Source organism: Beta vulgaris, chromosome 9 (assembly GCF_026745355.1).
Source record: "Beta vulgaris subsp. vulgaris cultivar EL10 chromosome 9, EL10.2, whole genome shotgun sequence".
Taxonomy (NCBI): domain Eukaryota; kingdom Viridiplantae; phylum Streptophyta; class Magnoliopsida; order Caryophyllales; family Amaranthaceae; genus Beta; species Beta vulgaris.
Window position 1 is genome coordinate 44,720,224 of NC_079210.1, and position 25,354 is coordinate 44,745,577.

At 33.4% G+C, this 25,354-nt stretch overlaps 2 protein-coding genes across 12 annotated transcripts; both read right to left on the bottom strand.

Moving 5' to 3' along the window:
- Positions 1-10,279: 10,279 nt before the first annotated feature.
- On the bottom strand, positions 10,280-16,418 carry LOC104903971 (phosphoribosylaminoimidazole-succinocarboxamide synthase, chloroplastic). Of its 7 annotated transcripts, none has more exons than XM_057392066.1 (14): positions 16,178-16,418; positions 14,662-14,735; positions 13,754-14,100; positions 13,144-13,245; positions 12,943-13,072; positions 12,672-12,764; positions 12,492-12,580; positions 11,880-11,960; positions 11,590-11,679; positions 11,395-11,484; positions 11,239-11,289; positions 11,039-11,085; positions 10,897-10,925; positions 10,280-10,820 (listed from the first exon to the last, which is right to left on the bottom strand). In XM_057392066.1, the coding sequence occupies exons 3-13, from the start codon at positions 14,078-14,080 to the stop codon at positions 10,913-10,915; spliced, it is 1,113 nt and encodes a 370-aa protein (XP_057248049.1). In that variant the 5' UTR covers positions 14,081-14,100; positions 14,662-14,735; positions 16,178-16,418; the 3' UTR covers positions 10,280-10,820; positions 10,897-10,912. The 7 variants fall into 7 exon arrangements, with proteins under 7 accessions (XP_057248049.1, XP_010690426.2, XP_010690427.2 ...); XM_010692124.4 differs by having other exon boundaries at positions 10,897-10,954; positions 16,182-16,416; XM_010692125.4 differs by having other exon boundaries at positions 10,897-10,954; positions 14,662-14,738; positions 16,182-16,416.
- A 909-nt stretch (positions 16,419-17,327) lies between these two features.
- LOC104903974 (hypothetical protein) lies at positions 17,328-24,931 on the bottom strand. 5 transcript variants are annotated; one of them, XM_010692130.4, is made up of 8 exons: positions 24,542-24,925; positions 23,421-23,488; positions 22,203-22,350; positions 22,036-22,116; positions 21,527-21,613; positions 21,235-21,320; positions 20,593-20,713; positions 17,328-17,597 (listed from the first exon to the last, which is right to left on the bottom strand). In XM_010692130.4, the coding sequence occupies exons 1-8, from the start codon at positions 24,818-24,820 to the stop codon at positions 17,514-17,516; spliced, it is 954 nt and encodes a 317-aa protein (XP_010690432.1). In that variant the 5' UTR covers positions 24,821-24,925; the 3' UTR covers positions 17,328-17,513. The 5 variants fall into 5 exon arrangements, 4 of the variants coding, with proteins under 4 accessions (XP_010690432.1, XP_048492119.1, XP_057248047.1 ...); XM_048636162.2 differs by lacking the exon at positions 22,036-22,116 and having other exon boundaries at positions 24,542-24,931; XM_057392064.1 differs by lacking the exon at positions 21,527-21,613 and having other exon boundaries at positions 24,542-24,930.
- Positions 24,932-25,354: the final 423 nt, after the last annotated feature.

Here is a 25,354-nt window from a genome sequence, read left to right on the forward strand (position 1 = left end):
CGTTTATAATTAGTTTTTATAAGAAATATTTGATATTCCATCAATATCGTGAAATGTTAAATGTAATAATTAGTTACTGTAATTTGTTTATAGTTTAATTGTAACTTAATAATTAGTTATATTGTATTTATTCGGAAGAAGATGGAATATCATATATTCATATATAAAACCTAACTATAAACGGTTAGATGAATACATACATGTATGATATGCATGTCGTTTTGAACCCCTTCCCTTCTTAACATGCCGATATTGTTTTGATGCATTTGGATCATCATTTTCATTATTCATTTCGAATTGGTGGATGAATTGAAATATTAAAAATGAATAATCATACTCTATCTTAATATATTATTTGAATGAATATTATAAACTATTAGAATTGATATACATACATAATATATATTATGTAATAGGAATACATATCTATGTATAGTTGACAAATATTTCAATCCTGATTTTAGCCTTAATTTTAGTTATCAAATATTACCTAGCTACAATTATGTTAAATTATCATGTAATATATATAGAAGGTTTACAACCTTAAATTTTTTTTTTTATTTGTCAACATCAGAATCATAATGGATATTATAAGATAATATTACCTTAAATTAGACATACTTCCTGTTAATACACACCATTTACAATTTTAAAATTTATTAAATAGATAATACTACTAACGTGTATATATATATATATATATATATATATATATATTAAGGTTGAAATAATTGAAATTAATCCTCAATATATTATATTAGTCGACTTTAAACATTATTTTATGATTAGTTCAAAGTTATATTGAAATAAGGGGTGAAAGGATATAACGTAAACTATGTAAAAACGTTTAAAATAACAAACATACTAATTTACAAAAACTACCAGTTAAATATTATCAACTTAATTTCCTTCGTAATTTGAACATCCCTTTGCTAATTTACCTGCTTCGACATCCTAATAATCTTCCTTCTTCGTAATCAGCACTAATAATACAAATTTAGACTTAATTTTCTTCAAAAGGTTCGTTGAAATATTACATGTATGTGATATCACTCACATCAGCATCAGTCTACCACTCTACCTCACCCAAATGAGTAGTTGCTATAATATCCATCGGCTTGCTTGCTTGGTTTTGTTGTTTGTCTTGATCAGATTCTAAAGTTAATTTGGTCACAATTTGCTCCGGTAAGTACTTAAAAAAGTTAAATTATGAACTTTTTAGATTCCTAGAGGCTACGTTTTTACTACTTCAGTTAAAATATACATGTCCCCTATAATTACCTTAGTTTGGATTGACAATATACTCACAAATTAGAAATAATTAAGGCATATAGACAAAACTAAAAAGGTTAATTCATGGAGTTTAAAGAACCGAAAAAAACTAACATATTATTCTACCTCTTTAATGAGATTATTACCAACATTCTTTCACATGTAACCACGTCTTCTATTGATAATCTATTTTATTTTGTGTCCAAATTGAGGTAAGTTATACAATGATGCAACAATTGTTATCTAACTATGTTGTATTTTTTGCGTGCAAATTTGTTTGTGATATTATGAATTAGATGTCTAATTATAAAAAAACAAAATATTAAAATTGCCTCATACATTATTTGTAGTAGACTAATTATATAGTATAATATAATTACAATGTGTGTAAATATTGAATGTATGATGTGTAATTGCGTTGGAATCTTAATAAAAAATGAAGAATTTGAAGTAATATGATTGTTTGAGTCTAGAATAACCTGTGTCTTTCAATTGGTGTATGATCACCAAAGTTCCTCGAGATCATATTGCTAGAAGATGCTTAGCTACTATGACTTTTTTTTTAGTCGAATAATATATTGAGACGATAATTATATAGTTTGTCTAAAAATTGAAGAGTAACTAAAAAATATAAAAAATAATAACAAACATATATTAAACACATATACATTAAGATAAACACACCATAATATCTTGCATAACGCACGGGCATATTACCAATTTGTATATATATGCTATATAGTTAGATAGATAGGTTGACACATGAATCATAAAAAGTGAAGTTTTCATGCTTTCAATTTACAAATTGGTCATTATTATGTTTCTTAAGCAACAAAACGTTAAGTCTTGTTACACTATTAATCCATTTAGCCATTTTATGGATGGCAAGCAAATAATTTATTACTGAAAGTTTAATTTTAAAAAATTGTATCACATCTTTCGTGTAAAGCATCATATTAAGATAATTTACTCAAGGTGGAACTTAAGAATTTTTTTTAATGTGTTATTGTTATTTTGTTCTAACGTCCAACTTTACATGTTTATTCTATAAGTCCTATGTGTTTATTTTCTCTCTTAGAAAATCGGAATTTTGCACTATTCACATACAAAGTAAATCTATCTAATTCTTTTATCGTGACCATGATAAATCTATATTTCAATATTATCATTACCTCGCCATTATATGCACAATGATGGTTATTAATGTCAATTACTTAAAGAATCGAATAGTTCTAGTATATAATGTTCAATTCATTATAAATAATCAATTCAATCGAAATCAACTCTAATAATTTTATTACAACTAAGTACATAGATAAAGGGCATAAAGATGTAAATCATCTTATTACAACTACATACTAAAAATAAATATGAAACAAAATAAATTAAAAACGTTATCGATAATAAAAATGTTATATGACAACTACATAGTGACTTTAATTACTACGTTTTAATCAATTGAAAGATAATCAACCAATATTATTTTGTTGTTAACGCCACAACATTCCGTATTGTTTAAATCAAATTCTTCAAAATACTCATCATCAATCTTGTAAGCTCTTGATGGAATGTTGTAGATCATATAACATCATGTTCGAAAAATCAAAATATGGACGATAACCATGTATTGTTGTCTTAACGTCTTCAACATAAGCCCATACTTCATTGCGTTTCTTAAAATGATATGTAAACATACTGGACACGTTGTGGAAATAAAGATACCCTCCACGAAAAATAGTTAAAACCATAGATTCAACATCTAAAAAATTCAAATATTCAACATTAACGGGCCATTTTTTGGATGGATTTTCTGTTTCTATTATGTTTGGAGGAGAACATAATATTGATGTAGAGATAGGGGAAGAAGTTGACATCAATATGCAAATTGAAAATCCGAAAATGAGTTGGGATGTTTGAAGAGAAAACGACACTATTTATACAAAAAAATGATACGTTTATTTTGCATATTTACGTTATTTAGGTAATTAGTATCTAAAATTATGGTTGATTAACAATCAGAATAACTATTGATTGATTGGTAACATAATTTCGGATAGTATCAATTTAAATTAACTGATTGATTGACAATTACCATTAAGGGAGGCAATAATTAAGATTGATTGATAATTTAAATTACTTCCCGTATTTAGTTGGTTAGTAAAATTTTCGTAATTACCCAATATGGCAATTAGAATTTTCGGACAACACCAATATTAATTTGAATTTTGAATTACGTAATTGTACCCATAATTAACATCAATCACATTAATTTATAAATGGAATGTGCTTGATTTCCGGAAATCTCATATGATATCATAATATTAATTGCCTAATTTAAAAAATCAATCAAACACAAATCACGATTTTTTTTTGCATTTTTCATATAATTTTCGGCCAAAATATTCTGCATTGCCACGTGGACACTGAGAGTTTAATTGTGAGAAGCTTTAGAATTGCCCGGTTAATGTGAGCTTGACACGTAGGATTTTGGATTTTACTTTAGATAATAGTATAGATAGAATGATAGATAGATTGTGCGTGATTGGTGTATGTTTCCTATAGCAATACCAAATAAAATTATGGCATGGCGATTGAATAATCACCAACTTTTTGTGGATCAAAATAACTTATCTTCAATCAAAGTTAGGTGGTCTTTCTAACTTATGCCTTCCTCCTCTATTATACTTTTATAATAATCTGTATTGGAATCTGCATCTAATCAATTGATTTGGCTGCAGTAGCTACATAGACTATTCATATGATTTTAAGACAATTAGTCAATTGCCTATTACATACTACATCAAACTTCAATAGGCTTGAATCATATATAACATCTAATAGGTAGGCTGTAGGCTTATATGCACAAATATGTTTTCATCAATCATAAAATAGTGCTACCTAATGTATAAATAAGTGTTACTTTACATCGCGAATGGAATTTAATTAAGTTAAAACATTCGACAGTACTATCTTACTATAGTTTGGATTGACAATATAATCACAAATTAGAAATAATTAAGGCATATAGACAAAACTAAAAAGGTTAATTCATGGAGTTTAAAGAACCGAAAAAAACTAACATATTATTCTACCTCTCTACTGAGATTATTACCAACATTCTTTCTCATGTAACCACGTCTTCTACTGATGATCTATTTTGTTTTGTGTCCAAATTGAGGTAAGTTATACAATGATGCAACTATTGTTATCTAACTATGTTGTATTTTTTGCGTGCAAGTTTGTTTGTGATATTATGAATGAGATGTCTAATTATAAGAAAATGAAATATTGAAATTGCCTCATACATTGTTTGTAGTTGACTAATTATATAGTATAATATAATTACAATGTGTGTAAATATTGAATGTATGATGTGTAATTGCGTTGGAATCTTAATAAAAATGAAGAATTTGAAGTAATATGATTGTTTGAGTCTAGAATAACCTTCAAATTGCATAAAGAACAACCAAAATGTATCAAACCATTAATCGAATTTGAATATAAATATGACAAAAGAATAAAAAGAAATGAATTTATTATTATTCAACAGGGATAAGGACGATTACATTTGATGAATTAACAAACAATAAAATACATAAAGAAATGATAACAAAATAAAAAACGGAATTTATAGGATGAATTAAAAAACAATTAATTAAAAAAAAAGTCTATTCCTATTATTAAATACTAAAAATTATACAAATAGATCGATGTACTTTCATAAAAAATACTCAAAATCTCGATTGTGATGTTTTATGATGATGATGATTATGAAATTTTCTTCCATCGCGTTTGGAGAATTCATCCATTATTTTTCGAATTCGGATAAATAAACGCATGTAACAATCTTCATTCATTCGAAATTAGTAAAATCATTCCATATTATTGAATGATTTCATTGAATGGAGCCATGTTTTCGTTTAGAAAGAGAAAGATTAAGAATGAGAGAGACCGGATTCAACTTTAGCGGGCCATTTTTTGGATGAATTTTGTTTCTATTATGTTTCGAGGAGAACATAATATTGACTTAGAGATAGGGGAAGAAGTTGACATCAATATGCAAATTGAAAATCCGAAAATGAGTTGGGATGTTTGAAGAGAAAACGACACTATTTATACTAAAAAATGATACGTTTATTTTGCATATTTACGTTATTTAGGTAATTAGTATCCAAAATTGGTTGATTGACAATCAGAATAACTATTGATTGATTGGTAATATAATTTCGGATAGTATCAATTTAAATTAACTGATTGATTGACAATTACCATTAAGGGAGGCAATAATTAAGATTGATTGATAATTTAAATTACTTCCCGTATTTAGTTGGTTAGTAAAATATTCGTAAAACCCAATATGGCAAAAAAATTTCGGCCAACACTAATGAAATTGAATTTTGAATTACAAATTGTACCCATAATTAACTCTCAATCACAATACTATATGAATGGAATATCCTTGATTTCCGGAAATCTCTTATGAGATCATGATATTAATTGCCTAATTAAAAAATGAATCATTTAATTTCCAAATTATTTGCATTTTTCATTAATTTTTCGGCCAAAAAAATATGCATTGCCACGTGGACACTCTCATTGAGCGTTTAATTGTGAGGAGCTCTAGAATTGCCCGGTTAATGTGAGCTTGACACGTCAGCTTTTGTCTTCTGCTTTAGATAATAGTATAGATTAAAAGGCGTTCCTAAACAAGGAACGATGCCACATGGCGCTCTCCCTAAGCGACTTCTACTCCATGTAATCCACATACAGTAAAAAAAAAAATTAGAAATTGTTTAGTATGAGGTTTGATCCCATGACTTTAAGGTTATATACTAACATCTTGACCACTAGACCAATTGTTATTTAGTGTTATCAATTTAATGTATAATATTAATAAATGAAAATTTTCTTTACCCGGGGCATAATCCGGGTTTAATAACTAGTTCAATAGTAAATCGTGAGTTTTACTATATTTTTGTTGACGTGAATGGACGGTGGACCACCGACTTATCAACTCGACACCGATGTTGTCTTACTGTTCTCTAAACTATCAAGTAATAAATTTTCCGGTTAAAAAAAGACTTGCGAACAAGCAAAATTACAAGAAACATCGACCTCAATAATGTAGTTCCAGCACATGGGATGTGCCCTTGTGGTTTTGACGCTTGTACGCACCTCAAAGGTATAAATTTTTTGGAAGCCACACTTTGCTTCATAAACTTCTACAGTTATAGTAACTTGAAATGTCTATAATTTTTTTTAGATACCATTTAACTATCACTTATGAGTTATGCCATCCACATGAGCAGTGTGGGTAAGGTCTACATTATTCCTTAATCTTTTCACATTCAAACCATATTATATCAACAGTCAACTGTCCCAAGTCTTTTTTTTTCTTTTTTTAAAGTAGGTAAGATGGAGAGTGTATTGAATTGACACGTCTTACAAGTATAACGACGTAAATTTGCATATCAAACTCATTGGTTGGGAGGGAAGGAAGAAGAATGATAAGGGAAACCTCACTTCCAAAGAACCCCTAATGGACTTTGATCCCATGACCTTAAAGTTATAAGGCCAAATTTTCACAACTAAGCCAAGCCTTACTTGAGACGACGTCCCAAGTCTATCTATAACATAAGTAGGGGTGTTAATGAGCCAGGGTGGCTCGCAAACTGTTCGAGCTCGGCTCGGTCAAAGCTCGGCTCGAGAGGGCTCGACTCGAGTTCGAGATCGGCTTCGCGACCTTAACAAGCCGAGCCAAGCCTAGTAGAGTTCGGCTCGAAAGCTCGCAAACATGTTCGAAAAATTTTAAAGTACAAATTTTTATACATTAATTTCTAACCCAACTTGAATTACAATTTGAAGTCCACTTAAAAATATATACCAAATTAAAATTTTTAGCCCAATTAAAAGATACAAACTAAGGGCTTTTTTCTCAACCCAATTAAAATTTTAAACAAACTTGAAACACCAAAAACAAAAAAAAAAAGCTAACACTTCAAGTCACGTTCATTCAGCACTGTGACCTGCTCCACTTCTTCAAGGGTTTTCGAAAACCCTAAAGGCCTAAATCCCCAATCTCCAGTAGTGTCTTCGGCGGCGAGCAGCGTCTTCGGCGGCGAGCAGCACTGCGTCGGCGAGCGACATCGTCTTCGACGGCGAGCAGGGTGACAGGTAATGTTAATAGTTTTCGTTTTTTTTTTCGATTCCTATAATGGCTATAAATTTAATCAACTAACAAGAAGATGTAAAAATCAAACTACTGTTAGTGAAAATAAAAAAAAATTCGAAATAACATCACCGAGATCTTGTTCTTCAACGGAAAAAATCGATTCCTATAATGGCTATAAATTAAAAGATTTTCGTATACACTTCCTATACTTTTCGTATGAGTATATGAGTAATCATTTCAATAGAACAAATAAAAAGATTTTTTAACTAAAATAATACGAACTTTTGGCCGTTAATTCTCTTGCAATAATACAAATTTTACATCAAAATTCTCCCAGTAGGTCGAAATCGGTTGGTAACTTGTTGAAGGAGGTAAACAAGCTGACATGACACTCATTAGGACACGTGTTATTATTTTATTTGCTTATTTTAAAATTTTTGATATAAAAAAACATTAAAAATATTTTTTTCTTTCTTCTCTCCTGCTCCCCCTTCCCCCTCTTTCTATTTTTTCTCTCCCCTGTGTGAGTTATTATGTGAAGAAATTAATATTAAAACAAATCAACAACAAAAGGAAAGAAAGTGGAGTTTTGGGGAAAAAAAGGGGGGGGGGGGGGGAATGAGATGGATTGATGTGGAATCTTTCGATAATTTTGAGCAGTTGGGAGGTAACGAGTGAAGGTGGAGAAGAAGGATTGAGAGAGGAGGACGTCGACGATTTTGTTAGGGCTTGATTTTGTAACAATGATGGATTGAGTTGCGCGGAAGCTAAGGAGAAGGGACAGGGAGAAGTGTTGGTAGAGACGAATAAGGAGGATAACAGAACCTCGGCTATTTTTGCCCGCCGCCGACTCACATACTCTTTTCCTCCTCGTTTATCCTCTCTCCTCTTCGCTTTGTCAGCAACTCCTCCTTGTTTGGTGGTTACCGATGTAGATGTGGGGAGCTTTGGCAGCGAAAAGAGGAGTTGTGTTTAGGTGAAGGACATTTCGTGGCTGGGAGGAAGGTTTCGTGGTGGGGGAGGGTTGGTAAGGGTGGACCGATGGTTTCATCCGGGGGGGGGAGGGGGAGGGGTGGGGATTATGTTGGTAGAGGGAGGGGAGGAGAGAGAAGGAGATTTTTGGGGGTTCTTTAAAAAAAATTTACTTGTTTTATAGGTTAAAGGTCACTTTTGATCTATTGGGAGAATTTTGATATAAAATTTGTATTATTAAATAATAATTAAAAGCTTGTATTATTGCGAAAGAACGGCCAAAAAATTGTATTATTATAGTTGAAAATTTCCAAATAAAATGTTTAGTTATATTATTACTTGTTGATTTCTTACACTTTCTTTTTGTATTGTTTCATATTGATGGTAGAGAGAGGTTTGCTAAACTTTTTTTTAGGGAAGGTTTGTTCTACTTTATATAGTGGAATCTATACAAATATATTAAAAAGCGTGCGTGACGATGTATACACGCCACGTGGTACCCTCAATCCGCCACTAGAATTTTGCCACGTGTCTTAACCAACAATAAGTCAGGTGATCATTATTTAAAAAGAATATACAACCCCTGACCTCCAGTAAGGATTTTTAAAGATTTACCATCTGATCTAACATCTTTTAGTGATTCATGTTTCCACAAAATTATAGATATGTGTTGTAATTAGTAATGTAGCAGTTAATGCTTACTTCTAGCCATAAAATTATTTTTTTTGATTTTTTTTTTTTGCAGTCGTCCCCGTGATCTCTCCTTTTGAAATTCACCATGATCATTAAAGTCCTCTACTTCGTAATTAATGGTGTGGGTAAATTATTCTTGATGCTAATCAAATCTTATTATTGTTGTTCGAGAATACGAATCAGCAAATGAAGTTCAAAGGAACGAATGACCTATTAATAAGAATTAATTTACATTTACCACTACACCAAATGACATATGGTGTAATCATTTTAAAATTAAATTATTAATATATGAAAAATATAAGTACCCGGAGCATTACTCGGGCCTAAAAACTAGGTCTCTTTTATAGCTTGTAATAGTTATGGAGCAGATAATAGACAATCCCGCATGCTGCCAAAAAAAAACAGAGAATAAAAGAACTATACAAATAAGAAATTAATCTAAAATATTGATCACTAAGATATAGTTTTCCAACAAAAAGTTCCAACTTATTTAGCAATAAGCCAAGTAAGGAGGATTAGTTATCCATATCTCTAATGTTCCATTTTATTAGCATAGAGGATGGTAGATATGATGAGTTTGCGCGTTTAGAAATTTGATTAAGAAACAGCAACACTCAAATCAAGAATTTCATAGACGATTTCGCAAGAAATCATAATTGATCACACATAATTACAGAGTTTGAAATTCATATACGAGTGATCGCACAAGAATCACAAACTTAAGTAACAAAAGACCACAAATATCACACAAAATAATCACAGAACTAAAACAGTGATCACAAAGATCAAGTCAAGAATAGGATCGATTTTAACAAATGAAATTGATAACAGGACATAGAAACCAAAGTTGAAAAGATGAAGTTAATAATAGATGTTTTACAAAGAACAAACACAAGAAATCAGTCAAAGCACTAATCAGCAAATAGTTGTTGCGTATAACTCCTCAGGAATTTCAATTGCGCTTATATTCATCACCGTAGGAATGGGGTTCAAGCTTTCCCCAGCCCCAACTCCTCAATGGACTCCTGACATATACGAAGGAGTGCGATTCGTTCGAGAAATTCCTACCTCTATCTATCTCTGAGATGTTTGGATTTTTCAAATATGATTCCATGTCGAAAAAATTCACAGCAAGTCAAGTAGACTTGAGTGAATAACAGAGAAAAATTAGAATCAAACGAGCTCAATGAAATTCAAACTTTGGGAATCCAGAAAAACCAATTAGTCCCACATCCAAAAGGAAAACCCAGATTCCATCAAGTAGTTTTTTGTTACACTGTTAGTCTAACATCGTAATGACGATAGAGCTCGAAGCTCCTAATTTATAACCACGATATACAAAAAACTTGATTAATTTTGGGGAAAATAAGAGGTAAGCTTTTAAATACTCCCCAAAATATCCCCTATTTTTGTCCGCCGAAACCCCTAAATTCCAGATTGTACAGATACTACAATCATACAGTGTTCAAGGAGTATACATCTTAATTCTTAACAATACATAGACTTTTAATTCTAGACCCTTTGTGTGAGCAACCAGCAACTCTTATTCAGAAAACCTTCTATCTTTCCCATTTGGAAGGTGAGAAAAAAGAAATGGTTAATGGCTTTCGACCGAGAAAAGTTAATCTAGGCTATTGGAATATGAGTTTTACTTGAGAGATGCCAATGCCAATGAGACATTTCGAGAGATTCTGTCATGAATTGGTATCTGCACAGAGATTAAAGATTTCAATTTTTGCCAAATTTTAAAAGCATACAAGACACTACTCAACAGAGTAAATTACCTCTGCATCTGGTATATCAAAGTTGGAACCTGTTATCGTCTCATAGAGAAATATATATCTGCAGTCAAATGCCACAACACAATTATTTAAGATCTGATGATGAACTCTATGTCTAAAAGCTGAAAAGAGACATCGGGCATACCGTGAAGCTAGCTCGCAAACAAGTTCTTTGGGAGCATCTGGAAGAACCTAAACATGCATGTGTATCAGGCTATCAGCATGGAGCTTAAATGTGAAAGATCCACAATCTTCATATGGGTTGCAAAAAATTGGAACAGCAAAAATTTCAAGAGGATATAAGGCTTACAGAGGCAGCTTACATAGACCTGCCATATAACTCACCTCGTCTTCATATGGGTTACAATGATCTTTGAACCACAATCTCAAAAACTCCTGAGAAACCAAGAATACATGCCAGTACATTAAATATATAGTGGAAGATGGATTGGTTACACTATCGTCACCCAAAAGAATAATGAAAGCTGCAAACGTTGATACCTTGTCAACATTTTCAGGTTCAAGACCGTCATGGAAACGTTCCTCATAAGAATGTGCAATCCAGTATCTACTTGAATCAGGTGTGTGCACCTATAATGAATAGGCAAAAGAAATTTGTATATCAATATTATTACCTTCAACTACAAGTGGATCAAAGGGGATTAAAGCTGGATGCTTCAATCACTAATAACTGACCTCGTCAACTAGAACAATTGTGCCATCGCTTGTTTTTCCAAATTCATACTTAGTATCCACCAAAATCAAACCATGTTCCCGAGCCACACGCTGGAATCATCAAGATGATAAATTTAAGAAAATCAAACTAATCACACTAGCCAGTTATTCAACCAAAAGGCCTGATATAGAAACTTCAAAGATTGAACTTCAAAACGAGCTTGGATTCTTAAAGTTGTAAAGTAAAACTAGCCAGTGCCTAGAATACTATGGATGAGCAGTCATCAATAAAAGTCGGAAAGTGGACTGACCTGTCCATACTCGAATAAACTCAGAGCTTTCCTGCTAACTTCATCAAAATCAGCTTTGGTCATTAGCCCACGTTCTATAATCTGCAAAATCAATATATTCGCACCTGAGCTATAATGAATATTAAGAGTTCAGAGACAAATTAAAATTCAACAAATACCATTTCATCGTATTTTAACCTCAAATAATGGTAGTTCAACAAGAAATATATTACAAAATATAAAAAACAAAGTACACGTCCTTTCACCAGATTAATCTTCAAAGCAATAATTTCAGGCTACAAAGTACAAAGTACACATGTCAGTTCACCAAATTAATCTTCAAAGCATCAATTGAAGGCTTCGAGCACTTGAAAACAACCAATATACTGGCTAGGATACATCGTATATACCATTTTAGTTGTTTAATGTCTCACAAAATCAGAAGACTGAAGACAAACAAGGGGTGAAAGAGCTGGACACATAGAAGTTAAAGGACCATAGAGCATAGATGAAAGGTCTACATATATAAAAATCCTAGCATTACGTCATTGATCAGGATAACTTGCGTTTCTACAAGCAGGTAATGACATATAAAGCAAACAACAATAGAATAAAACCTAGAAGATGTACTACCTCCTGTGGAGTAATAGGAACATCATGATCTGCCGCTTTAGTTGTTGGTGTAAGTATGTTTCTCTCTAGCCTCTGATTTTTTACCAGTCCTATCACAAATCAGCATAAGTTTCTAGAGAAACATGAACTTAATCTACTAATTCTACTCTAGTTTTAAAGTGGGTTTGCAAGCTAACCAACCATCTGACAGAGCATTGCCACAGTAATTCCGAACACCATTCTTGTAGACCGTCCACAATGATGTATCAGTGCTTCCGGTAACAAATCCTCTCACTATAAACAAGCATCATGAGTCAAGATTGAGAATAATCATAAATACACATATTAGAAACAGTGACAAGGTTTATATAGAGTAAACAACACAGAGAACTCACACTAAAGCATGAGCATCTGTAATTAATTCCAAGACTCAAAATGAATAACCTTATAAACAGATATATAACCAACTTACCAACAAATTCAACAGGAAAAATGGTACATTTTTTTGCTATTGTGACATTCTTATCCGGAGCTGAAATAACCGCATTTGAAGTAATATGACGAGTTTGGTCAAACCACCATAAACTTGTCTCATTCAATACCTGAAACAAGTAGAATAACCTCATATTACACCAGCTAACAGCCATTACACACATCAACTAAATATCAATACCTGTCCTTTGAATGGAATTGAAGCAAGAACTCTGTCAAATGCACTTTGTCTATCTGTAGTGACCAACACAAGAAAATCTCCACCATCATATATGTCTCTGACCTACAAATAGCTTATTCTGTCAGCATTTATTGACCATAGCCGAAAAAAGAAAACCTTCGATACCACTTACAACTGCTAGATGACATTAACTTGTCACCTCCGCAATTAACTTGTCACTTCCAAATCAAATACTTCCTCCGTTTCAATTTAGATGTTACACTTTTATAATCAAGAACTCCTAGACAATTTTTGGAGAGGAGGGAGATGGAGATAATAAAAATAAAAGGTTCCCATGTGATAGTAGAGAGAAGTTATTACCCAAAATGAAAGTGCAACATCTAATTTAAAACATCCTAAAATAGTAAGCGTAACATCTAAAGAGAAACGAAGGAATTATATTTAATCCTTATAACTCAGGAATTTAGAAGGATCCATTCATAGACCGTCCAAAAGCTACATGCACATCCTTCCACCAAATTTTCAGAAAATATGAGTACTGATTTAATATTATTGTGTTTATAATAAGAAGATATGGGAAAATATTCTAATTAAAATAAAAGTGTCATACCTTGCCTCGGGTTTTGGACTTGAGACCAGGAACTGTGAGATGAAGGTTGGTCTCTGAAAGGCAATTGGATAGAGACTTTTCAATTGCTTGGAAAATCTCTGGATTGCGATTGCCCTGATTCAAAACATCTATTGAAGATGTAGGTCCAGGATGGTTTGGTGTTGACATTGTTGAAGAAGCATATAATCCTTGGAATTTGCTCCTCAACTTGAATCCATGTTTGTAGTAACAGCAATGAGCACTACCATTTGAAAAAGTAAGGGGTGAAAAGAGCTTTTCTTTAATTAGGGTTTTTGAAGGGTTAAAGCATCCAACACAATCTGCCATTATCTATTTCTCTGTATCTCCTGTAATGACGATGATGAAGGAGGTAGTGATTCAGAAAGAAATCAAAACGATAGGCAAAAGACGAGAATATGCTGAAATCAAAATTCTCTTTGTGTCCTCCTATAGTATAGTCCTTTCACATAAATTCCTAATTCATAAACCTGATTAATTCATACTTTATCAATACCTAAATTTTCAATTCAATAATTCATACATTCAAATGCTTCAACAAAGCTTTAGAAACCTAAATCATTCATACTTTTATCAATAACTAAATTTTAAATTCAATAATTCATACATTCAAATGCTTGGACAAAACAATTAGAAACCTGATTAATTCATAATTCATACATTGAAATTACATCAAAACAATCACAACAATGTATTCATCAAAAAAACAAATTCACCAAAAACAGAAAGAATCACTAATCTTAACTACTGGCAACTGCTTTAAGTTTTACTGCAATAGGAGTTCTAAGAGTTAAACACAACGCTTCCATAAAATTTAACACCTTATAGAATTTATTGAAAATAAACCAGTAACATTAGGATTTAGGTGTTTAGGTTAAAACTAAAATTACCTATATTGAAATTTTGGAGTTGGCTATGGTGGCTGGTGCGAGACTCTCAGTCTGATGGTGAGAAATTGCGCGGCCTGCTGAGAAGAATAAACCTCTTACACTTTTGTTTTGCAAGACATATCACATAACCTTACCTTAGGCCCATTCTCTTCGACATAAGACATAAAACAGCTAAACTGAACTAAAATGAATAGTGAAGTAAAAGTATTGTACTGAACTGAACTGAAAATAAGTTGAGGAGAACAGGTCCTTAGCCTATTTTCAAACGTTGATCCATTTAGATTTCTCATGTATCAAGTAACTTTAAGTGGGTTATGTGTGAGGAGAAAATGGCGGAATGTGTTACGAAAGAGAGGGACGTGTTCATCACATAATAGATTTAGGTGAGTAAACATCTCAAGATAGGTTAAGGTTAACAACCCTCTGTATTTTTTTATCTTTCTCATTTAGAATCTTGACACTATTCGCAATTAGAGAGAATCTTTTAGATTTTTCTCAATATATAAGAAAAAATATAATCATGTAGGGTCTTGTTTGATTTGTATCAACGAGTACTTTATTAATATTATCTTGTTAAGAAAAGATTTTTAAGGTCTTAAGTACCCAAAAATAAATTATAAATAATTTCTTCCAGCAAAAATAAGTGATATATAAGAAGTTTATTTATGCAAATTTACGCTTTTATTTTTAGTTTTATCTGTAGGTTATCCCTGTGTTTCAGGTATGCATAGAATTAAAATCTAAATATGCAGTGGCGTATCCAAGAATTACGAGATGGGGTTACGGATGAGAAAAAATCAAATAAAACAAAATACAATACTTGAGTTGATTTTACGACTAAAAATTCAAATCAAAATACAATGCCAATTTTCATCTTCCAAATCTAGTATAAACAAACATATTATTAGATATTAATACCAAAGTTCCTTGTTTCAAATTACATTTCACAACATCTAATTCCAAATTCAACTAATTTCAATTCACAACCTCTATTTCAATTTAACAATTTCTAATCTCTAATTTCAATTCAAATAATTTCAATTCAATTAATCTCAATTTCAATTCAAGTAATCTCTAATTTCAATTCAAGTAATCTCTAATTTCAATTCAAGTAATCTCAATTCTATATTTCACAATTGCACAACATCTAAATTTCATTTTCATACTTTCTTATTTCAATTTAAAATACTTCCTCCGTTTCAAAATAAGTGTAACACTTCTTATTTGTCAATGTATTATTTTAACGATTAATATCTTCAATTATTAATAAGTAAAAATCATAAAAAGTTGATATTAAAAAAAATTAGACGAATCTAACAAAAAATACCACATGACTATGTTTTTCCTGTAAATTAACAAAGCTAATTAAAGTTTAAACCGTGAATAGTAAACACTATGCAAATGTTGTATTTATTTAGAAACGGAGGAAGTATCAATTCACAATTCACATCAAAATGGGAAGTCTATCATTTATAAATTAGCGAAAAAAAAAATTAAGAAAAAGGAAAGTGGCGACCTACTGCAGCACTGTCGAACCCCGGTCTGCCGCTACTGGTTCTGGATTTGGCCGCTGGCGTTCTGGGCTTCTGGCGACTGGCGAGTGTCGGAGTGTATCCGGTGGCGTCGTGGTGACAAGAACTCCGGGCTCAGGCAAAGTGGCGAAAAAAAAAAGAAAGAGAGAAAAGAAAAGGTATGAGGGAGAAAAAAGAAGCGTTATACCAAGTGACCAGAGGAGAGAGAAAGAAGGGGAGTAGGGGACGCTTGAGGAGAGTCTCTGACTATGTGGCTATGTTCAGTTCACCTTATTTTTGCTTATTTTAAATCTAATTAATTCAGATTAGATTAAATGAAAAAATAAGTTCAGATCAAATCAGTTCAGATCATGCTTATATTTAAAAATCATTATATCTTTCATTACATATTAGTAAAAATTATAATAATTGAATATTAATAAAGTACTCATGAGACGAATCAAACAAGACCCCACATGACTATATTTTTTCTTATATATTGGAGAAAAATCTAAAAGATAAGATCTTTTAATCAGATCAGATCAGATCAGAAAAAATAAGTTCAGATCAGATCAGATAAGTTCAAATCAGAAAATTTCAGGTGAACTAAACATAGCCTTAGTCTTGAGCAGCTTTTTTTTTTTTAACTAGTTATTAGGCCCGGGTTTTGCCTCGGGTAAGAAAAAATTTCATTTATTACTATAATATAATAATATCAAATACAACTTAGCGTAGTGATTAGAATTTTAGTATATGTACTTGAGGTCTCGGGATCAGGTCCTTGAAATTAAGTTTTTTTCCAAGAGATTGTCGTCTTCTATTATGTCTTGTGTTAACTATAAAGCAACATCATCAATAATTATACCTCTTAAAATCTCTCTTAATTTATATGTTCATTTGTCCTTAATAATTTTTTATATAAACTTTTTCATTTTCATAACAATATCTAATAATATACATATCACCGTATAACTTGCTACTTAACTACATGTCTCATGTTTATTTCATACTAGGACTACTAGGCGGTTAAGATTATTAGCCATACTTCATATAGACCTTAATATCTAAGTATATGTGGTATGATCAAGGCATCTTCTACAGACGTGATGTTAACATATGAAAAAGAATCGACAAGTTAAGGAGACAACCTAGAAATACCAGCATAAATATTTATATAACTCAGCTTATCCTACAAAATATCAATTACAGAAGTTCAGAGAATCTCCTTATTTTCTACAGTATGCATATTGCATACTACAGATACTACACTGATAAATGATAATACACATAAACAGGCTGTAAGTGAAGATGCCAAGATTCAGTTATTAGTTGAGATCCTCGTTAAACCTGCGCTGTTGATACTTTCCTGGAATACACAATGTACATCGGGTCTGAACGACCAGGGTTTGGAGATATGTCCACAGCCTGTAACAACAGAACAGAAAAAAATAGGTTACACACACGAAGTGAGCGAAGAGAAGTGAAGTTAATTACCTTAAATAAATTTCTATTTTAGCAAAGGACATGATGTGAGTCATTTCAGCTGATCATATACCAGGTAAGGCCAAATTCAATACCATTCAGCCATGGGTATGAGCCGAACAGGGCATTAGACAAAAAGTGGTGTGAGGAAAACCATTCGGGACAGCCACAATTCGGACTGGAAAATGGCAGCCTACACATCAGGTCCAAATCTTGATCATCTCTAGGTCAAATACAAGAGGGTAGTTTTCCACACATTAGAATTAAAATTCATAATATTTAACAAGATACATATGTTGCACAATATAATGTTCGCAAAATTACACAAGTAAAAACTACAAAAACTACGGCGTATGAATTAAAGAGTTCCATACACCTGATCATCAGATGTATCACAATGAACACAAATTTTGTTCTCCATAACGGGCAGAGGGGGGATGCTCTGCTCATTCCTGAAGAAGTTCTCTGGGTCAACCTTTGTCTTAATCTTCACTAGCCTGTTGAAATTGTCCTTATAGTACATGGCGCCCCATGCACTTGCCTGTATAAAATTAGTGTTGCCATCTTTGCTCATACCCAAATCGAGATCCCTGTAATTCACATACGCTTCCCTAGGAAACATTGACACATAAGGCGTCATGTAGTTATATAGCTTCCTAACCCATTCCATATGTCTACTTTTACTAGTTTCTCCATCTTGCCATGATACCACATACTGGATCATGAATATCGTCCCGTTTCTGTGAGGAAATGGGATCTGAGACTCCGGTATCTTACTCATCATCCCACCATAAGGGGTCCAGATCATTAGAGCACCCTCATCTTCCATAATTCGTTTCCATAAACCGTTAAGTCCACTTTCTGGAATAGGTGTCCTAACATAGTCTGATTTTGCCTTGAAGTAGTTTAAGAATGTTGGCTTTGCTTCAAGTAGAATTTCAGGTTTCGTGCCGGAAGGGTAGTTAGCAATATAAACAACTGATTCTATCCAACTAATCTCAGAAGTATCTTTCTTTTGCAATCCTAATTCGGGAAAATCACGTTGCATAACTTTGAGAAGCTGATCAGCTCGTCCAAGGAACAAGGCCTGGAACAAACCTATGACAGTGTTGTTACCCTTTGGGGTTTTGGAGTTTTGCATAATGACTCTGATGAAGAGATTTTCATCTAATTTATCAACAACTTGTTGCCATTTAGATGAGATCTTTGTTAAGCCTTGCTCCAAGGTCTTCGCAACAGTGAAAACTGTCACTTTTTCTGGTACCGCGACTAATCGAATTTTCCATGCTAAGATGATCCCGAAGTTCCCACCCCCACCCCCTCTAATGGCCCAAAACAAATCCTCCCCCATAGACTCACGATCAAGCACCTCACCATTGGCATCGACCATCCGAACATCAATGGCATTGTCGGCTCCAAGGCCATACTTTCTCATCAATGGACCATATGCTCCCCCAGTGATGTGCCCTCCCACACCCAAGCTGTTACACAGCCCGGCAGGAAATCCATGGACCTTGCTCTCCACCGATATCCTGTAGTAAAGCTCGCCTATGGTGGCACCAGCCTGCACCCATGCACTCTTATCTTCAATGCTAACTGTTACCATTCGAAGTTTGGCCATGTCAAGGATAACAAAGGGATCCTCCATCTCAGATGCATACGAGGCCGCTTCATAGTCGTGGCCTCCACTACGAACTCTCACCTGAACCCCAAGCTTTTTAGCACATATAACAGCGGCTTGGATATGGGATTCGTCGGTTGGCATTATAATTAGTTCAGGTTTTTTAACAGAAGGAAACAGGTACCTGAGGTTCTGAGCTGTGGATTGAAGGATAGCTGAGAAAGAAGAGTTTGTCGGGCTATAACATGACGGGGGAAGTGGAGTATTGGATTCTGCGTTTCTGTGAAAGCATTTGAGGAAATTCTGTTGGATTGAAGAATCTGCTGACGCCCAGGAGCCATATATTGTCACAACCAGAAGAGCTGATAGAAATTTTGAGGTGCCTGAAGGCATTGTCATACTGGGTTTTTTCCGGTATAAAAGCTTCAAGGGAGATACTACCTTTGGCTTTTGCTATGATGCTTTGGCTTTTGCTATGATACTTGAGGATTTATAGAAGCTGGTAATGATAGACTTGACATGATGCATATGTCATGATTATGGTTGAAGCCATGAATGTTGACTATGAGATTCTAGAAAATTTTACATTGGTGGCTTTCCGCTTTTTCTGCAACTCCTCTGAACTAGTTGCTGATTTCCCACCACAGACAGTGGAGACTGTTCAATCAACTATAAAGTTGTATATTGTTGCATAATCTGGATTAAATGTGTATTACTTGATAAAAAAGTTATGAGCAAAGAAAGTTGGCTTTATGTCACATCACTATGATAAATTTAGAAATCTGTTTCTTTAAGTCTAAAATAGCTGCAAAGATCATCTTCTCACATGATCTAGCTTGTAGCTTCAATTTCTGTCAAATGTTTCTTTGAAGGCTAGTTATTTCATAGCTGAAATTTGCACTCTTAAATGTGGTCTAAACTTGCAGTCTCAGTAAGGTTTGTCCAATTAACAACTTGACTACTTACTTGTAGGTACTATATGAGGCCACAAAAAAGAATCATACATGCAAAAATCCTAAGTCAATTTCTCTATCTTATGCTTGTAAACTAATATCTTTGAAGATGGGGGACCTATTTCTTTCAATAATATAAGGTTCACTCAATCATGTCCATCTGAACTGGAACTCTGGAAGATAACATAAGTGATAGACATACTAGGAAGACAGAATAAGTTGGAAAACAGAAGGCAAGATAAATATGAGGAAGAAAGATGAAAGACTCGATAACCACTTAGAGAAAATGTGATTTCAACAATATTGCCTCTATTCGTGATCTTTCAACCAAATTATAATTAAAATTACTAAGAACGTAATTTACCTTTGGAGGATCAAAACCTCCAGCATAATGGAAATACGATCCAACAATCATAACATGATCCACATCACTCGTTGATGTCCATATTGAGATAGCTTTCGTCCAAAAGCACCGATTAGAGAAGCTGGGCATTTATATGAAACACAAGATTACAGACCAGTACACTGAAAGGATTGCTTTTGGGTTGGGTGGGGGTGGGGGTGGGGGTGGGGGTGGGGGGGGGGATAAGTAAGCTGTTGCAGAAGTCCGCATTCATCTTTCAAGATAAAGAAGTCAGAAAACATTTCTCAATTCTATCTTTTGATATGAGGTTGGACACAAAGAGTCTGTTTTGATAAGCATTAAAAATTCAGTTACATTCTAAATTAATGGAAGAAACAGCATCATTTTTTTTTTTTAATGTAAATCATGACTAACAAAAGAAGCAATTGTTTTCATTGTAAGAAATGTTGACACCTACATCGAAGAAGAAGAACATAACTATAAATAATATTTGAAGCTTTTTTGAAAAGAGACCGAGGTTAGATGGAGGGTTAATGAAAAAAGAAGACCTTTATAGTGCATTAGTTTCTCACAACCAGCACAAAATCTAGCAACATAGAACTATCTAAGGGCTAAAACTCGAAAGAGACATTGCATTAGCACCTCATTATAGCCAAACCACCAGGCTTCATAATTCGTTGCATTTCCTTGAAAACCTCAAGTGGTTTGGTCAGATAGTCAACACTTACCTGCACATTAAAACTAAATAGGAGTCAATAAAATACTGGAGGAATATATACCTAGCATCTAATCCCGTAATCGTATAAGTACTAAATAAGGTATGTCCTCTTATTTGAATAAACCATGCATATGTTATTTTACAATAATTATATAAGATCAGCTAGAGGGGGGAGGGCACTTATTCAGATCTGCCATTGGCGAAAGATGTGCATACCACATTAGTGATAACATCAAAAGAGCTATCGTCAAATGGAAGCTTAGGATTAACATTCAAGTCTTGCACAACATATTCTGTAAGGACCTGCAAAAAGAAACTGGTAAGACTTCGCTCAGGTTCAGACAATTCTTCACCTCCACATACAACAAAGACGATCACAGAAAGCAAAAGTATCAGGGTTCAATGTCGAGCTTTATTAGTTGCTAATTTAGTGTTTTCTATAACTGGAACTTATAATATTTTGCTATTAAATATGTAAGAGAATAACAAGAGCCAAGATCAGATATTCCAGTAGATGGAGGTTTCTCTCCAGGAACTAAATAATAAACATCTGTTTGCTGTAATTATTTTAATAATCTGGCAGGTGACTTTGCATAATCCTACAAGTGCCTATGATAAGACGTAACTTATTGCACCTTCAAGGATTGTTTTGCGTAAAAAAATACAAACCCAAATATGATAACCATTTAGAGGTACATTGTATATAAACAGAGGACGGGTCTTACTGGATTCCTCTTGAGTTCCTCCTCATTCATTCCCATTCCCACTATCCTTTCTTGCTTGTACCCTTTTGGAAAATGACTAACCTAGAGAAAGAATTGAATGCATAAAAATACATTTGTGTAAATTAAACATTATCTGAAGTAACGACAACTTGATTTGAATGACTCACCCAACTGCTACACATGTCCAAAATACTGACTCCTGGAGTGTTGCTTGGAGGGAATACCTCTGAGTAATACTTCGTAAGTGCAGCAATAGCATAATCATCAATGTGAGTTACAAAACGCGGTGAATCATAGAACATTGTATCATTTGACCTGCAAAATACATCTATTGTAATCCATATGAGGACGCAAAATTTGCTAAGAAAATTTATGAAAAAACAAGTAATGCTGGAGGCTCATATGACAAGTAGAATCCTCCAGCACGCACTTCGTAAAGATGGGATCAGACTCGTACATGGATTTTCTATGCATGACTAGGAGTCAAAAATAACTATACCCTCTACTGGCAACTGGCAAGTGGCTGCTATTTGCTTGATAAACAATAAACATATATCAATTGTATCGCTTCTAAAGCAAAATAACTTTTAGGAAGAATTAGTTAGAGAAATGTAGTCAAGATTTACCAATGCTACAAAGAAGACTAGATAGAAGCTATTATGAACAGAAAAAGTATAAAGATTGGAAGTTTGTCTGCATAGATTACAGTGGTGCCTTCACGTTGATTAGTATTCACAGACAAATGTAAACTGTTCCCCTCTTCTCACGATAATTCAAATGTAAACTAAATCGTCTCAACTCAAGACATAGTCCATTATATATGCCATCAGGCCTCAGTACAGGATTAAGACAACAAATTATATCTCCATTGGAGTAAGTACATCAGCCAAAAATTGTCTCATTTCTCAAGTCTCAACGTCAAAAAGTCCGTCTTCCGGAAAAACTATAAATCAATGTAAAAAGGAGGACAAAAAGAATAGGGCAGATTATAGCTTCACAAGCAACACAAAATGACAAGTTATTTCACGACAAAATGTACACAATAAAAGATGAAGACTGCATCAAGTCAACAAAGTTCTCCCTTCTTAAGAGTAGGTCTCTAACAGGTCGCCATATGTACTAAGTCATAACTAATACTCCTGTCGTGATACTTGACACCAATTTCCATTTTTGATATCTCAAAGAACTTTGGTAGCCTTTTTCTCTCTACATTTTCTCTACAGTTTGGGTCTCACACTCACCCAATAACTTTTATCTCTCTCCTTTTCCACTCCTATTAAAAGTGTGCCAACTTGGCAACTTGCTATGGAGCAAGTAATGTGAGAGTGGAAGTTAGAAGTGTTTGAGATGGATATTTGAAGCAGAGCAATTTGTTAGAACCTTACTCATCATATCGCTGAAAATCTTCATCCTTGAATGGAAACTGCTCCGGCCATTCAACATTCTTCAAAACCTTTATGATGAAATCCAAACACAATCAATAAATCACTCAAGAAGACTTCCAGCTATAACTTACTTTGATTAAGCCTATACTTCAAACAAATGTAGGATTCAGCAATCAAGAAGTAGTTTTCTCTACCCCAATTCTTCCATCTAAGCTTCACTAGCTTTCAACATTTAGGTATTAAAATTGTCGACAACAAAAACACTCTTATATTATGTTAGTTGTTACAACCATAGTGAAAATCTAGCATGGACCTAATAACAGGTGAGTAGCATTAACAAATTTCTATAAGATCAACATCATAACAAGGTCCAAGGAGGTTTAGATATATGATACCTTAACTAGTTGAGACTAAGTGATTGTTTGGTTGAACTTATAAAAATAACAATTCCTAGAAAGTTATTATTCCCTGTAGTTCAATTTCCTAAGAAATGAAAAAGGTTGTTCGGTAGATCATGAGAAATAGAACTTCCCATAGGAAGCAACTTCCTGCATTTTTGTTAATCAAACAACTCCACAGTTTTCAACTTTCCCAACAACGGTCACTTTCCATCGTTACTAATGATAACCTAGGTTCCACATAGACGGATACGAGTACGGGTTCAGATTCGGGTATAGGGACGGAACACGGCGAGATTTCAAAATTTTAGGAATTGTACGCGTACCCATACCATATATGTATCGTATCGGGTACGAGTATGTAACCTAGAAGAAGTACCCGTACATAGATGATAACTAATAGTGAGATTGTTTGCTGAATTTTTCCATATCACGTTTTACAAATAGGACAGGACTGAATTTCTAATCAGTATTAAACAATTTATCCACCAATTGCAACTACACTATTGCATTACTATGATACATAACATACATTGCACAATTATCAAAACAAAAGGTAATAAAGCACAAAGCAAAAGAGAATACCAGGCAGAATACCCACAAAATTTCACAAAAACAAGCCAAATTAGCATGAATTGCCAAAAAAAACACAGACCCATTAACTGAAATCACACAAAAAAGAAAACCCAGAAGCAGAATTCAAGAAATTTAAGAAAAATTCACCTCCTCAGCAGCACTTTTCTGCCTAGCAGAAGCCAAGAAAGAATTCCCCTTTTGTAAGCCAAACATATTCATAAATTGAGTCCAAGAACAAGTTACTCCAAACCCCAAAATAAGGCGACGATTTGTTCTGTTCTTATTGTTGATACAATTCTTAAGTCCAGCATTCAATTTGTAAGGGTGAGAAAAAGAAAGTTTACCCAGAAAACTAGATACTGAGGAAATTGAAGTTATAGAAGGGTTAGTAGTACCCGCGCAAAATGGTTTTAGACAGTTAGCCATTTGGTGGGTTTGTTATCTTCAATCTTCTTCACTTTCTGACTTCTGGAGGATTAAATTATCATTATTCATATTCATATATTTGTGATTTTTATGTAGGACACGAGTTTGTTAATGGTTGATGGAACAATGATGATGATGTGGCTATTTCTCAATCCATAATAGTGATTTTTTTTGGTGGGGATAAAAGTCAAATTTGCTTGGAATATGCAAGAGTGAGATGAAAATTACTTGGGGTAGTTTTCATTTATATTTTTTTTTTACAAATTGTTAGAATAATTTCAAAACTCAAACTTATATTCTCTTAACAAATCTATTTCATCTCACTCTAACCTAACCGTATCTTTGAACATCTCACACTAACTTAGTCATTCGACCTTCTCAACTCCTTCCTAGAGCGGGCAATTATATATAGGTGAGTAAATTACCCTCCAGCCTCGAATAAATAAGTGAAAACCCGCAGTGAAACGGATGGAGGGAATGTGATGGGCGGATCGGATGGTGGGTCGTGGTTGGATATAGATATCTTTTGGACCC